Below are 16,368 nucleotides of genomic sequence, written 5' to 3'. Positions count from 1 at the left end.
GAAAAATTTTAGTTTTAATAAAAAAATAATATTATAAGTTTGTTTAATGATTAGTACAAGACTTATATTAAAGTAGTCCAACTAAAAATGGTTCAACTATAATAAATTATGATTTATCGATTTTATCCTTAAATTTTTTAGGTTGAGTTCCAGATTTTCGTCGTTAATGGAGTTCATCATTGTTTTACAGACCTTCTTCTTTTTCTTTGAAACAAAAATATAGATCCTCATACTATTTAATTTATATTTTGTATTATTTTGTTGAAATGTGATTGTCGTTATTATTCATAGTGTATTCGATGTACTGTTTTTCAATTTTTCTTCGTCAGTGGAGTTCATCATTTGTTTCTCCATAAAATAAATTTGAGATATGCAAGCTATTCAATAATAACAACGGGTCGCTGTTTCTGGACTGTAAAAATAAATTGCTTCTGGATTTTAAGTAACATTATTTCTGGAATCTAAGTTACTGTTTCTAAAATCTAAGTCATTGTTTATGGATCCAAATGAAATAGACACACGATTTCTTAAATGTAAGCTAAAAAAGAAATAGTTAAATTCACTGTATTTGAATTCAAAGCAAAATAAGCACCATGTTTCTTAAATATAATCAATTGATGCATGAAAGAAAAGAAACAGTCAAAGGTTAAAACTAGGGGTGGGTTCAAAAAACCGAAAACCGAAAAAAACCTAAAACCAAACCGAACCGAAACCGAAAAAACCGAACCGAACCGAATTCTTTCGGTTCGGTTCGGTTTTAGTGATCTAGAAACCGAACCAAACCAAACCGAACCGAATTAATTAAATTAATTTTTTTATTTAATTATTTGTTTTGGGTATTATTTTCTAAACCCAATTTGTAAGTTAAAATGTGCTAACCCAATGTGTTGCCAAACTTTAAGCTCAAAATATTAAAAAAAGGCCTATAAAAACTCTAAACCCTAACCTATTATTTCTCCCCCATATAAGGTTCCGGAACCAAACTTCTTCCCGAAGTACCAACATCCATCTCCATAGCACTGTCTACTTCTGCGCCAGCTTTCTTTTCCAAATCTACTCTCATATAACATGTAACATAATCCATAAACATTTATTCCGAGTAGATTACTTGGGTAATTTGTGATGGAAAAGAATCCAACACACACTAAATAAATCCACCCACGCATTACCTTTACTAATCAAGTTGTCAACATGCAGTTACAAGCAAACAACACTGATCTTTGAACAACATCATATAATTTAACTTTTCTAAGTCATTTGTACGATTTTTGTGTGATTTTTGTGTTGTGAGGTTGTTAGTTTGGACTTTGAAAGACTTGATTGATGATTTTAGTTCAACTTTAAATGTTTATTTTCATTGTCTTTGATTCTAGTTAGAATGTTTATATTATGATGGATATGTTAAAATTTAAAATTTCAATGTTTTTCATTTTTTGAAAAAAAATAAAAACAAAAAACTGAAACCGAACCGAAAAAAACCGAAAAAAAATTGAACCGAACCGAACCGAACTGAAATTTTGGTTTGGTTTCGGTTTTGGCAAAAAACCGAACCGATTTAAACCGAACCCACCCCTAGTTAAAACATAGACTGTTTCTGGAATTTGAGTCACTGTTTTTTAAATTTAAGTCAATGTTTCTGGAATTTAAGTCATTGTTTCTGGATTTTGGTTCTTTTCTTTCCAGATATAGTGTTTGTTTGTGCACAGATAAAACAAACATTGTATCTGATTTTTTTTTTTTCCAGAAACAATGTTATGTTTTGGGTTCTCCAGAAACAATTTTATGTTTTGGTTTTTTTTTTTTCAGACACTTTTTCGCCGGTTTCTGCCATTAAACTTCTTTGAACTTATTTCGGCAACTTTGTTACGATGAATGCTTAATTTTTCAACTTTGATCTGAACTTTGATTTGGTTGTTTTTGAAATGGGGGAATTCGATTTGATAAGAAGACAGGGAGTTATTATGGCGGTTTCGTGCTGGGTTGAGGTTGGTGAAGAGTCAGGACGATATCGAATCATTTAGGGGTATTTATTTCGACGACTTTGTTCCGATTAATGCTTCCTTTTCCAACTTTGATTTGAACTTTGATTTGGTTGTTTTTGAAATGGGGGAATTTGATTTGATAAGAAGACAGGGAGTTATTATGGCGGTTTCGTGTTGGGTTGAGGTTGGTGAAGAGTCAGGACGATATCGAATCATTTATGGGTATTTATGAAAGTGTAGATTTGTAGCGGGTTGAGCTTGTAAGTTTGACCATTGGACAATAGTTTTGGATGATTTGTTTATTAAACTTTGAGCCATTTTGATTAAATAACATTTTAGGATGATTTTTGATTAAAATTTATTGGCCCAAACCCTTTTCATTAGAGCTCCTTTAATAAAGAGATGCATAAGTTTTTTTTCTTCTTATATTATTATTTTATTGTCATGAGAAGCCACATGAAAGTGTACCTGTAGGTCTTGTACGTACGAAAGTTGTTATTTTTTTGTCAATATACTGTAAAAGTTGTTTCCTTTTTGTCAAAGTATCTTAGAAATTTTGGAAGCCTATGTCAAATTTGTAAAAGGTCACTCCTTAAAATAGTTTTCCAAAAAAGAGTAAGACATTGTATTAATGCTTGCAAGTAATAGTTTAATCAAAACAAACTTTAGAACTCACTGATTGTAAGTTTACAAATTTCATTAAATAATAAGTAAAAAGAGCTACAACATAACCTCCACTAAATAATAAAAAACACTTCAATCTTAAACAACCAAATATAAGGAAAAAAAGCTTCAAAAACTATAAATTTAAAATTTCACTTGAATATCTAGCATTATTATGTAATAAAACTGAAAAGAAAAATCATTTTTAGGATGTTGTTATTGATATTCTAAATAGCTCATTGTGCACTTCAAATGTTTATATTTGGAAAGAAAAAAGTTACAATACAATGAGATTTTAAAGTGTTAATAAAAAAAACTTTTTTAAAGTGTAACATTTTAAAGTTACAATACAATACATTCAGTCTTCTTGGCGTTACCGTCGGCTTTAGAAAATAAAAAGCACATGGTATTTTTTAATTGAGCCAAATAAAAAAAGTGAGTACCTAAGTGAATTACACCGGCTTCCAAATGTGAAGAGTCCCAACAATTTTTGCCATATATATTTAGGGAATTGATATTGAAACTTCAAAAATTTCATTTTGCACTCCAAACTTTTTATAATTAGAAAGAAAAATACACTCGTAAGGAGTGTCAAATAATATTTTTGAAGTTCTAGTAACAGTTCCATATTTGGGAAGAGGGTTGAATTTCGCCACGTCATCAACAAAGCTCAGTCCAACAACAGTTCCTACTCCGCTAATTACAATCCTAATTGTGTTTTGCTTTCTTTCCTTGTCGTATCAATAACAACAATTGACACAATTATTAGTATTTTATTCTGATATATCTACAACTGATATTTTATTTCTTAGATTGGAAATTTGCAGGTTCATTGGATCTTATATGCTGACTTTTTAATTTTGTTCCAATGATATTTTAATATATATTTTATTGGGAAAAATAATAGACATGTTAATTAACTGAGTAATACTAAGTAAATCACACTTTTAAACCAAATTTGTATACTAATGAATGTGTCACCAATAGGAAATAAACACATTAATCAACACTTAAGTAGTAATCCAATCATCAACAACCACATCATTTGGTTTACAAAATTTTGTTTTAAAATTTAATCTCCTTAGCGTTACTTTAATTGATTTTTTCTTCGGCTTTAGAAAATAAAGAGTGGTATCTTTTGATTGAGCCACATCAAAAAAGTGAGTACCTAAGTATTTTTCTTTTCTACATGAAAACAACTTTTGTAGTACATTTACAAAAAAACATGGTCAGCTTTGGGGGAGGGGGACCGAAAAGTGAATTACACCGGGCTCCAAATGTGAAGAGTCCCAACAATTCAAAAATCTTATTTTATATTCCTTATAAGTGTATTTTTTTTTCTAATTATAAAAAGTTTGGGGTGCAAAATGAGATTTTTGGAGTTTCAATAGCAATTCCCATATATTTGCTTTACAATTAGGTCAATCATTTACTAATAAACGCCAAACTCACTCACTATGTAATGGACAAATTCAAGTTTTTCTCTAATATGTGATTGAGAAAGGAAAAAAAAAAACCCTAAAGTGACATGAAAAGTCCTAGATATACCATATTTTAGGAAACGTGGTATATCTATAAGAAAATGATTTACTAGCACGAGTGTATAGTGTCGCCCACGAATGAAACAAAAACGCGTTCTTATTTTACTGGCATGAGACTTCTCGTGAAGCTGTACTCGTGTCATGTAAGTTGTTATAAAAAAATGTGGGCACTACTTGTATTGGTAGGCTATACTTTATAACAAAAAAGGTGGGCACTAGGCTCTACTAATGTGACAAAAAACGCTAAGTACACTATATTTTGATAGGTGTATCATATTCTCTAATAGAGGTAGTGTTAGGTTTCCAGGCATATTATTGAGATTAATTTAATTTGAATAATTAAATACATAGCAAAAAAATAAATAACATACAATATGTTATCCCAATTATATATTTGGTTGGTTGTATTTGATAAAACAACAAATAAAGAAGGGCCACGTGCATGCTGCTTGATTGGATCATCCCCATGCTTGCAATCTTCATCTTCATGATTGATCACGCAATGCTCCCCAAGTGTTGAGCCTCTAGGCGTATCCACACTGATAAAACTAGCAATGGATAATGGAATGATTGATTTGAGGCGTTAGCAATATCTCTCATGTAGATCAATGTAGGATGGACGACACACAATGTGTTTTTATTTTAGGGCTTTTCTCTCTTTTCACTGAGGGGATAAAACTTAACAACTTTTGCATTGCATATAAGAGAGAAAACCTAAGTAGTATATATACTCCTTGCCGTCCCTTTTAGCCGCACCCTAAAATTACGTCGACGCTTTCACATATTATGGGTTCCGAAGAAGGAGGAATCCTTAGATTTACCACTGCTTAACTTTCAAATTGTCTATGTCCATCAAATGAAATATATTTCCACCTTTCTTTGAAACAATGGGCGCTTTTGATTTTGTAGGTGCTTGAAACAATTTTGTGACAGGCCTCGAAGGGTGGGGACATCCCAAGTATCCGCTTGGAATCATGTCTTCTTAGGGTGCAGCGAACAAATAAGAATTGAAAAACTCGGTATTAAATATATGACATCACAAACTTGGAATAAAAAAATAAAAAAAGAGCAATGATATGCAGTAAACAAAAAGAAATTTCATATTGTAAAAAAACGTGATCACCTCATCTACATTTTTTTTAAACAAGCTGACATTAAATTTATGAATGATAAGGAGCAAATCAAAGACGGATGTTTTAAACTTTCTTACTAAGAGAGAGAACACAAAGATGAGCAAAAAAGAGTTATGACAGTAAGTAGTAAACAATATTTAAAAAATTTATATCATAAAAAACTTGATAGCCTTTTATACAACAACAATAAAGCCTTATTCTACTAAGTGAGTCGCACTTGAACGCCTTAAATAATTCACTATAATATATTATTATCTAATGACATCTTAAAAATGAAAGTAAAATATAAAATCTATATCATAGAATGAAAACAAAGCGGATTCGAGCACGAATAGGGGCGATAACCGAACTGTAATCTTATTATATATACCTGAAATATTTTAATATTTGTCAAATTCTCGTTAAATTTTTTTGTCCGTTTACAGATGCATGGGAACGAACGAATTTAAGATGTTTAAAATTCATACTCGACTTGTTGCCAAGATTGGCAAGTCCAAACAATTTTCAACCTTATTGCTCATATTAAGAGGAAATCATCTCAAATCAACCTAGATTGGATTCTCAGGTTGCAAGTAGAACTCTTGAACTTTCCAGAGCAATGTGGAACTAACCGATGTTGGTGGCAACAACCATTTTGCATCTTCGAACAGTTATCGTAAAGTTTGCGTATAAAGTTGTTCATACCATCGTGAACGTTCGATAAGAAATTCATGGACGATGACAATCTCAGTAGTTTTTGTTGGTAGCTCTGTGTCCCTCCCTATATTAAGTTGTTAATTAATTAAACATTCCATTCATTTCTTAGTATTTAGTACATTACTTTGAAACTGGTTCTGGACAAGACTTGTTTATATAATCGTTGTAGTTTCAGTCCAACACTCAAAAGGGATTAGAAGATTACACATTTTTTATCGCCGAGAGTCCATGAACTCGTTTGGAAGTGCATTTTAAAATGGATGAACACATTTTTTGTGAAAATGTTTTTGAAACCAGTTAAAATGCAACTGAATCCTGAAAAAGTATTTGAAATGCTTCCTGCAAGAAGCATACGATTGGTACTTCTGGTAAGAAGCACTTCAAAGGCTTTTCGAATCCAATTTTTTTTCTCTAAAGACGTTTTCATTCATTTTAAAAACAATTCCTTTCTAGCTTTCACGATTTTATCCTATTTCCAAGTTTTCCAACTTTCCCTCTACTTCTCTCTTCCCTCAAACCTCGCTCTTCTGATTCATACACTCACGCATCCACTCTTTCATTTTATTCTCCAGGTTTGGTGCCGGATACATCCTACACAATTGCCAGGACATTTCAGACCCCGAAACCAAAACGACGAGCTGTTTTCGGATTTCTGTTCAAAACAAGAACCAAATACAATGTTGGGGAATTTAGTCATATAAAGTGCCACGCCGATTCGGGTCTTCTTGATTGCTTTCTGTTTACATGTGCAGGAATGGTTCCTTGTGTGGCAATTCAAGTCTTTTTTTGCATACCATAAGAATGTTGATCGTTTTAATCTTCAATCTCAACAGAAGGCCAAAATATGTAAGTACACTCTCGAAATTGATAAGACTTTGAGCAAGCCGAATACACTCAAAATCGCTCGATTGCAACCTTAATATCTCACTGAATTGCAAAATCGCTATATATAATTTTTCCGAAAAGGATTATTCGATCACATATAACACCAATGCCAAGAATCTTTACCCTTACAATAATGAAGATCATATCTAATATTCCTAATAAGCTATATCCTTGCAACAGAGTGTGAACAACCATATTGCATACAATGATCTGCCCGTAATTATGTTGAGAGAGTTTCCTTATTTCCTTAGGTTCGGCATGAAATTCCATTTCTGTTTACATTGATCTCGATCTATTCATGTAGAGTAAGAAATGGCTTAAATGTCATCAGAACGGCGATTGCCTCAACCACATTCAAGATGAAGAAGATCATCTGGCTTCCTGCAATCGAAAATTGAAACGGTTATGTTCCTAAACCGTGCGAGCTGTCAGTAAATCCAGGATGAAAAGTTGGTTAAGTATGATACCAGGTAGGATAGCAGCATCCCGGCGTTTTTGTGCCCAAGAAAACCTGTTGAGACGAAACCATGATTAATATAGGAAAGGAAGAATTTTGAATTCTTTACTATGAGATCATGCAACACAAGTGCACCGAAAAAAGTACACTAATTGTAAGGCTTGTAAACTCGCCTTCTCCGATTTACAATGTGCAATACTACTAGCAATCTACGGACCTTATGCAGAAAAAACCGTACGTAAAAGATATACACAAACTTATGCAATTGAACAGTATCAACAAGAAACATCGTATAACAAAAATCACTTCAGCTCCCAGTTGGCGTACTTACTGGAACAAATATATGGATTCAAGCATCACCTATAAGTAAAGGAAAGCTAAACTTACAATGCACCACCAGCTGCTGGACCAATTGCCTTGAACAGAGACATTGCCGTCATCGCAATTCCATTCGCTGCGCCTCTTTGTTTTTGGTCCTGTTGTTCAATCACAGTTAAGTTATGACACATTCTTTTTTGAAGATCAATAATCTCATGACTCAGAGAAGAGGAAAATTTTAAACCAGTTAATTCGAGAATAAAATTACCACAGCTCTGTTTTGAAGGATGAACAGGCCAGTTACAATCGTGATCTAATTGTGCACAAAAAATTTAGAAGTTAGAGCACAAAACGTGTAAGAGAAGATAATGCATGGTAAGCAATTGAGAAGCGTCTCGATATCTTTCGTCGGTACCAGAGAGTATTCCCTCGAAAGAAAAGGAAATAAAAATTGACAAACTATCAATTTCGATGGAGTAGATAAAAGTAGAGTTCTGTTTTCGTAGCTTGTATTATGATTATGTTTCTTGTAAAACATTTCATATCAGCTTCTCATAATTAATGATACGTCAGTAATGCAATGGTGCATACAGTGTGTTAGTTAAAATGAGCTTTAGAGTCATGGATGCACATACAGATAAGACATTCTTCACCACAGATGCACAGTTTAACAGCACGGAAAGGGCGAGCCCGGACAACATTGCTATAAACGGGTAACTTGACAACAGAGGTATGGATATAATCTGCACACGAATCGTGAGTGAAAAGATTAACGAAGATTAAAATTAATATCGTTCACCAGGAATTAGGTCAAAGGACAATTATTTGCAAGAACTAAAATGCAGAAGGTACTATAATGCACAGGGAGAAGGAGCGGAAAACTTACCCCTCCAACACGAGCAATCATAACAGGACCAAGCAGCCTTTCAAAATATGGATATAGAGTAATTTGGAAGACAAAAAGACCAAAACCTACAAGTTGATTAAGTTATCATCCCTTATTCTGCATATGTAGTATAAATCGAAACAGACAGAGACTGCATATAAAGCAAGGGTAGTGCTATTCACACACCCCATTTTGCTTCACACACACTCTTGTTCATTTTTGTCCGTTGATTTTCTTCCATTCACACGATCCAATAGCCAAAAATTAAGAGAGGTGTGTGAGAGGTAAAAATGGGTGCATGGATAGCACCACCCTAAAGAAAATATCCCAGGTATGTTATGCAGATCATAATGTGTTTACCAGAAATTGCAAGAACTTCACCAACGTCCTCGGTTGTAAAGCTCAAACCCCCTAACTTTCGAGGACTCACAGCCCATAATGAGAATATCTGTTTTGAACGAATCATAAGAAACACACAGTACATAACTTCCAGTAAAAGAGAGCAAAAGGAAAAGGGAAGATTTTGCAAATTATACCACACTGTGTTAAGAGAAGTTACCTCTGTATAAGCCATGTCATGAAGTGAGAAAACACAGTAAACAATGATTGAAGACATTAAGGGCCAATTCTTGAAGAGGTTTTCTTTAGGTGTTTGTTCTTCAGTTTTTTGCTTTTCATTTGCATCAGACCCACCATTGGCAGCTTCCAAAGCTTCATAAGAATCATCGTCTAATCTAGCTTTTCCGTTGTGCTTGTGTAAAGTTTCCTGCAACCATCAAGATACGGAAGTTTTCTGTTAATACGTATAGTTTCAAAGAGTACTTAATGTAAACGTGTGCTAAAAATGAACCAAGCATTACTAGTTTCTCTTTTCTTGGGGGATCCTCAAGTTAAATTCAAATAAAGAGTGAAAGGGTACGAAAAGCAAGTACGAAATATAAAGGACAAGATGTCTGAAATCTTCTCATTCACGTAAAAATAAGTTGAGGCATGCTAGGATGAATGAGTGTCGAACACATGGAGTATATGATTAGATAATATAAGAACGGAACTTGGTATGAACAGGTACTTTTCATTTAGGACCTGCGTCTATATGTAATGCAGGACAGTAAGGGAGGCCTGCATTCAAGATTTCATGGAGGCTACGTGATGAGAAATTTAGGCTAACAAGTACAAAAACAAAAATGAGAAAATAAGCAAGTTACGTTTTTTTTGTTTTGGGTCCAAAAAGCAAGTTATGTCTGTGATAAGCTAAAAAATATAGGAGGCCAAAAACAACAATGAGAAAAAGTAAAAGAGATTCATCAACATAAAGGAATATATACTAAGATATGTACCGGAAGCCAGAAAGAAGCAATGGTTACTCCAAATGCAAAAACCGATATACATAGGCAAGGCAAGAAGTACGGAAACCTGCAGAAGAATTTCACGTTTTGGAACATCATTGTGGAACAAATAAATAATAAGAAAACTGCTGAAACTTGACAATCCCACTGCAGTATACTTAAATAAGTAGCCAAACTTACCTCCCAAATATAGAGCTTTGGGAAAATATACTTGGATATTTGTCTGCTGGCTGCATAAAATTTGTTAGGAACATCCAATTTATAATCTAAAAGACAAAACGCCAAGCGAACGAGAGAGAGAGAGAGAGAGAGAGAGAGAGAGAGAGAGAGAGATCAACCAGGAAAACATAACAAAGAAACAGAATAAATTCTTCTTTAGTGTCCAATAGCTCGGAACAGTCATCATATTATAGACATGCTGGCGCAGGATAAGACCATTTCGGTATCCCAAAACCTGAAACTCGCAGGAAACAGCCTTAAAAATTACTAAAATCATCTGCTAACCCATGATTTTCACTAAGTGTACCCGACAGTGAGCCATTATTTGCTCTATTTAGCCTATTCCTTCGAAAACCAACCTTCTTGCACTCTAACCCCAGTACTAATTCAGAACCACTGTGATACCTCAGGCTTGCTTTAAGCCTTAAAATTAATTCCCAAGTGTTAGTGATACCATGTGCGCTTAAATGATCTGATCCCCACGATTTTCACTGCAGCAAGTTGCACAGCTTTCGTAACCATGTAGATTATTCATGTATGTGAAAAAATGGTTGTATAACTATTCATGTGAGGTTGCTCTAGTGCTATGATGACGGTTGATCATTTAGTCTTAAACATATCCAGTTCTTGAGACTTGAAAACCCCACAAAAGAACATACGTTGAAACATTCTCTGACTTGTCCGAAGTATCATATTTGGAATGGGATCTACCAAAACACAATCTGCTGTTATCGTTCCTTTTAGAGGCTTAAAGAAATTAAATTGTCTAGGTAAAGACACATGAACGAAACATCTCTTCCATCATTTAACATGTACAGAGTCACAAAAAGTACCATTGAATGGTCTTACTAAACAATTAGCACGACAAATACACGCACATCTGAGGGATTTTCTGAAGTGTGGTTCCTAGCATGAAAGTACTATAAGTAGAATTACCTGGGCCAAGAAACCTCCCAAGGCTGGGCCAATGATCAATCCAATACCCCAGGCTACACTAACCTGAAAAAAGATGATAACTCTCAATGTTGATGATGTAGAATATTTATTATAAGAACTTGCAGAATCGAGAGGTCAATGTGGCTTACTGTTGACATGCCTAAAGCTTGGTGTTCTTCTCGGAAGGCTTCACTTGCGTATGCCTGGTCATGCAGTTAAATCATATATTCTAAGTAACCCAGACATTACATACGTGGTTGTAGACTTGCAATGACATCATTAATATATGACACAATATAGTACCTTAATCGGCCCAAGTAAACCATTCAAACTTCCAAGAAGAAATCGTGTAGAAATAGCCATCCAAAAGTTTACACTGAGTCCAAATAGAGTGTTGAAAATAACCCTGAGCCAGTAAAAAGTAAAAAATAATTTGTAAATACGCAGAGAAGAGTGTTGAAGAAAAGAGCCAGTGCTTATTGCCAAATTATCAAAGTGAAACCCAATTGCAGAACAGAAGTTACTAACACTGCAACAGTCCCTATAATTATGACAGGCTTCCGACCATAGCGATCAGCCACCATTCCCCAAAGAATTGACGTCAGAACTCTGCCAAGCATATATGAAGACCCTTCACAATGTAAGAAAGTTCGTAAAGACACTTGTTAAGGAACGAAATGGTGAAAGAAATGAAAGGTAAGTAGTGACAATCATCAACTCACCTACATATCCAGCATAGTAGCCAATGTCTTCCTCTCTTTTAGCAATATGGAAATCCCTAATCTGCAAGCAATAATTTAGAATTTTGAGATAAAAGAGTAGACTTCAACGGGTTTTAAAGGTTGCAAAAATTTAAAAATTACAAGAAACAACAGAATTAATAATTATGCACGCACCATAAAATAAAGGAATGGAAAGAGAGATGATATTGGCAGCGCTGCAAAACGATCACCAAACAATAGATCAGGGTTTAAACATTTATAAATAAAAAGTATGAAGACGGTGCGGATATAAACATTACTTAACAAAAACGTTTAATCATTTGGAGTGTAACAAAGCAATCAAACTATAGGATCAGCAACCCAATTTACACGCAGCAACAAGTCTTTCTTTAATTTCATAATCTCCTGGTATAGTAGCTTATTCTAAAAGCACTTATAACAGCTTAAACCTCTAACATCATATTTCTGAATTTCCGTTCCAAGTTTTTAGTCTCAACATCAATTGCAGAGTTATATATTCATACATACACGTCACATCATTCACAGGAAAATTGAACTGTAGACTGTAGTGCAGCACAATGAGGATGAACTTGAAATCCCTTTTCGAATTCGGTTCAAGAAAAACGATAAAGAAAATCAAAAAGAAAAAACTGAAGTGCTTTTCTTACCAGCTGAAAGAACAATAAGCCATACAGAAACAAGCATTTTAATAGGAAGACCTCTCTGCAGCTCTTTACGCTGTTCCATTACACAACCGGGACACTCGTCATAGTAAACCTTCTTCAGCAGCGTCTCTCTGCACTCCTCAGCCATGGTTCGAACGATCAATCGCTTCGAACCCTAAACCCTTAAAATGGCTCTCTGAATCTGTGTTGATTCTGTCAGAAGCTGACTGAGGAGCAGGAGGAGGAGGAGATGTAGAACTTTTGGTTTTTGTACTCGTCAGTATTAATATTTAAGATGAAAAGTGAATTAATATCATCGATTGCTAATCATGTTTTGAGTCGCAGTTGGCTACTTGCTTTGCGATTGACATCATTGCATGCGTCAACCGGAGACCGACATATATGCTGCAAGTTCATTGTTACGGGAAGCCACATGACGGTAAGCTTAACCAGTTTTTGCATAACCGGTTAATTTAATACGAAAAATAGTAGATTTTGAATCAATTCTTTTATCACAAGTTAGATTGTAATCGTGTAACACATTAACTGGTGCCGTTACAGAAACTGTTAGAATATCGTTTTGTCAGATCTCGACATTATGCACGACACTTGTTAACCCGATAACGAAACTACACAATTCATTGACGAATCGGGCCATTATCAAATCAAGTGTTAAGAACTTGTTAATATAATGAGTTTGACACAACACAATTAGTTAAAATATTACTATATATGACACGAACATTGTTATCTAAGAATCGGATCCCATTTGGATCCATCTTGTGGGGGATCTCTAGGATTCTCACATCTTAACCATTCATCGTGTATCGTGCGGTCAGAAATTATTTGATTTTTTTATTTAAAATTAAACACAAATAGTATCTGACGAAAACTAATTGCACGATATATAATGAACGGTTAAAATGTAAAGATCTCTAAGATCTCCAGAAAGTGAATCCGAAAATGATCCCTTTCCGTTCATCTAGACTATAAAAATTCGTGTCCTTGCAAAAAATCATAATCATTGAAGGCATTGGATAACCAGCATGGAAAATGCGAACAAAATAGTATTATTAATAATGAGATGGAATCAAGATCCATGAACCTGCAAAATTTACCAGTCTGAGAAATAAAATATAATGTGTAGATATATGAGAATAAAATAATAATATTTGTGTTAGTCGTTGTTGTTGATACGACAAGGAAAGAAAGCAAAACACAATTAGGATTGTAATTAGCGGAGTCGGGACCTCTTCCCAAGTATTTGATTGTTGGACTGAGCTTTCGATGATGAAGTGGCGAAACTCAACCTTTTCCCAAATATTTGCTTGACAATTGACTCGTTTACCTCGTCAATCATTCACTACTAAAACGCCAAACTCATTTGTTATGTACTGGACAGATTCAAATTTTCCTTTAATATGTGAAAGAAAAACAAAATAAAAACGAAAACGTATTTTCAAAAGAGATGTTAATTCTTATGTAGCAGTTAACATTCAGTCCAGCCGAATTGTTTTAAATTTATGTGGATTAACATATTTGAAGAGGAATTCAAAAATAGAGTAAGGCTATAAGAAAGAACTTATAAGGAGAGTGAAAGTTTCGCTGAAGCCAAAAAAAGAAAGAAGAGGAAATGCCGCTCAAAGGAGTGGTCATGCAAGAAGAAACGTCACTTGACACAACAGTGTTTTTTTATTTTGTGAACTTTAACGAAAAGCTCCCGGTATTGTTTACTTTAACGGAAAGTCATATTTTTACACTAAAAAATCAATCATGATATTATTCACTTTACCCTTTATTTTGTCATTATCGTTAAAACATAACGTTTTCAAACTTTTTTTTATTAATTTTTCTTTTTATTTTTCTTAAACCATAGATCACCTCATGTTGCTTCTTAGCCGTTCATTTCATCTTTAATAATGATTCAAGTTTGCTTTAATTAATACTAGCATTTGCTTTTTAGAAAATGAGAAGGAGAGAGGGAGAGTGAGAGAGAGAGAAAAAAAAACGTGTGGGAGTGAGGTTTTTTTTTTTTTTTTTTTTTTTTTTTTTAATATTGAGGGACTATGAACTTGTATCATATAAGTTGTTCTCAAAATAGGTGGACACTACTTGTACTAGTAGGCTCTACTAATGTGATAGAAAAAGAGAGATTATATTCACACACCCCAAATTACTTCTCCCACAACTTTTTAATTTTTTAATATTTTCTACACACCACTAGCACTTGATAAATAAATATTAAAATTTTAAAAATGTGTGGGAGAAGTAATTTGGGGTGTACCAGTTCCGCCTCTAATAGAAATATTGTACAATGTAGTCTACTAAAATATGGTTTACCTAGCATTTATCTACGTGACTGAAAGTATTTCATTAGCAATAGAGATAAAAGAGTTTGTAACTCAAGTGGTTAAAACATTTATCAGGTACTTCTTTCCCAAATAATGTGTATAAAAATATTAAAAAATAAACATCCGACCTAAAATCAATTGACAACCAAAGATATCCAACACTATTTCAATCACTCATTCAAAATTTTCTTTTCGATGTAGAACAAGCAACAACTTTGGAGTCGCAATTAGTACAGTTTATGATATTTGATTTCTAAAAGCAATTACAACAACGTGGTAGCTACTATCGTTATATCAAGTGGCCATGGGCACAGATTTTTTTAAAGATTCTAATCAAATGGCACGTGAAAATCCACAGCTGCAACAAAAAGTATTATAGTACAATAATTTACACCAAATTTGGTTGCTAAGTGAAATTGAGAGACTTTGGATCATCGAATTTGTTTTTCTGTTTTTTTTCATAAATGAAACTTCAAATTTCAGAGCAAAAATATAGTAAAGATGTACAAAGAGATGAATTCTTTTTTCTCGTGTTTCTCTTTAGCCGTTAGCATCTGTTTCTTGGATTTAAATTCTAACATATTTCACCACAAAGATTTATATAGGGGTGGGCATAAAAACCGTCAAACCGCAAAACCGCATCGAACCGTATGAAAAAAAACCGTGTTGACCGGAAAAGTCAACTTTGAGCCAAAAACCGAACCGGACCGTTCAAACCGGTTCCGGTTCCGGTTTCGAATGACCAAGAACCGGCCGGAACCGAACCGAACCGTTTTATTAATAATAAATAATTTAATTATATATATACACACATGCCAATACCAGGAGACCAATTTTAGGAGACTAGTGCTACTTGAGTTCTTCATTTTTTGTTTGTTGACTAACTGACCAATGCATGTTTCTATTAGTTGTCTCTTTTTATTGACTTGGTCCACTACCAAAGACATTTGCATTAAAAAAGATGTGTTGTATGCAACTTTATATAATCAGTTTTTGAAGATGTATTTGAATGCATGATGATGTGTTGTATGCAACTTTTATAATTACTTGGAAGTGTTTCTTGAATAAGTACCTATTTTTTATAAAGTACTTCTATGAGTCAAATGTATTTTAAAGTTTTCTGCCAAATTTAATCAGAAACGCTTCTAAGTGTCATAAAATGTTATTAGTCTTCCAAAAACAGTTCTCACATTCAAGATGTTTGTTAATTTGGACTCATACTTATTTTCTATACCTGCAGGGCCTATCACTCAATTCATACAATAGCATGGCACACTTTTCTTCATTTGCCAATTGCTGGATAGTGATTTTTTACTTAGACATCCACAATTGTCTGTCAACTTTAGAAAAACAATTAAAAAAATGCCCTTCTTAGTTCAAACAATACATTGGCAGCCAATGTATTGTCTCTTTTTATTGACTTGGTCCACTACCAAAGACATTTGCATTAAAAAAGATGTGTTGTATGCAACTTTATATAATCAATTTTCAAAGATGTATTTGAATGCATGATGATGTGGTGTTCAAATAATTTAGTATTTGGAACCGTAAACCGGCAAGAACCGAAT

The 16,368-nt window shown here is 33.7% G+C and overlaps 1 protein-coding gene across 1 annotated transcript; it reads right to left on the bottom strand.

The window, feature by feature from the left end:
- Window positions 1-6,879: 6,879 nt before the first annotated feature.
- LOC103409146 (protein ZINC INDUCED FACILITATOR-LIKE 1) lies at window positions 6,880-12,948 on the bottom strand. Its single transcript, XM_008347965.4, has 17 exons — window positions 12,453-12,948; window positions 11,959-11,999; window positions 11,785-11,845; window positions 11,591-11,693; window positions 11,366-11,468; window positions 11,212-11,265; window positions 11,063-11,125; window positions 10,088-10,137; window positions 9,899-9,974; window positions 9,121-9,327; window positions 8,922-9,009; window positions 8,562-8,647; window positions 8,311-8,418; window positions 7,944-7,988; window positions 7,745-7,833; window positions 7,368-7,411; window positions 6,880-7,281 (listed from the first exon to the last, which is right to left on the bottom strand). The coding sequence occupies exons 1-17, from the start codon at window positions 12,595-12,597 to the stop codon at window positions 7,193-7,195; spliced, it is 1,452 nt and encodes a 483-aa protein (XP_008346187.2). The 5' UTR covers window positions 12,598-12,948; the 3' UTR covers window positions 6,880-7,192.
- Between the last annotated feature and the right edge of the window lie 3,420 nt (window positions 12,949-16,368).

The sequence above is a fragment of the Malus domestica genome, chromosome 02 (assembly GCF_042453785.1).
Source record: "Malus domestica chromosome 02, GDT2T_hap1".
Taxonomy (NCBI): Eukaryota; Viridiplantae; Streptophyta; class Magnoliopsida; order Rosales; family Rosaceae; genus Malus; species Malus domestica.
The sequence above is the reverse complement of the archived record's forward strand: the minus strand, read 5'-3'. Positions and strand labels throughout refer to the sequence as shown.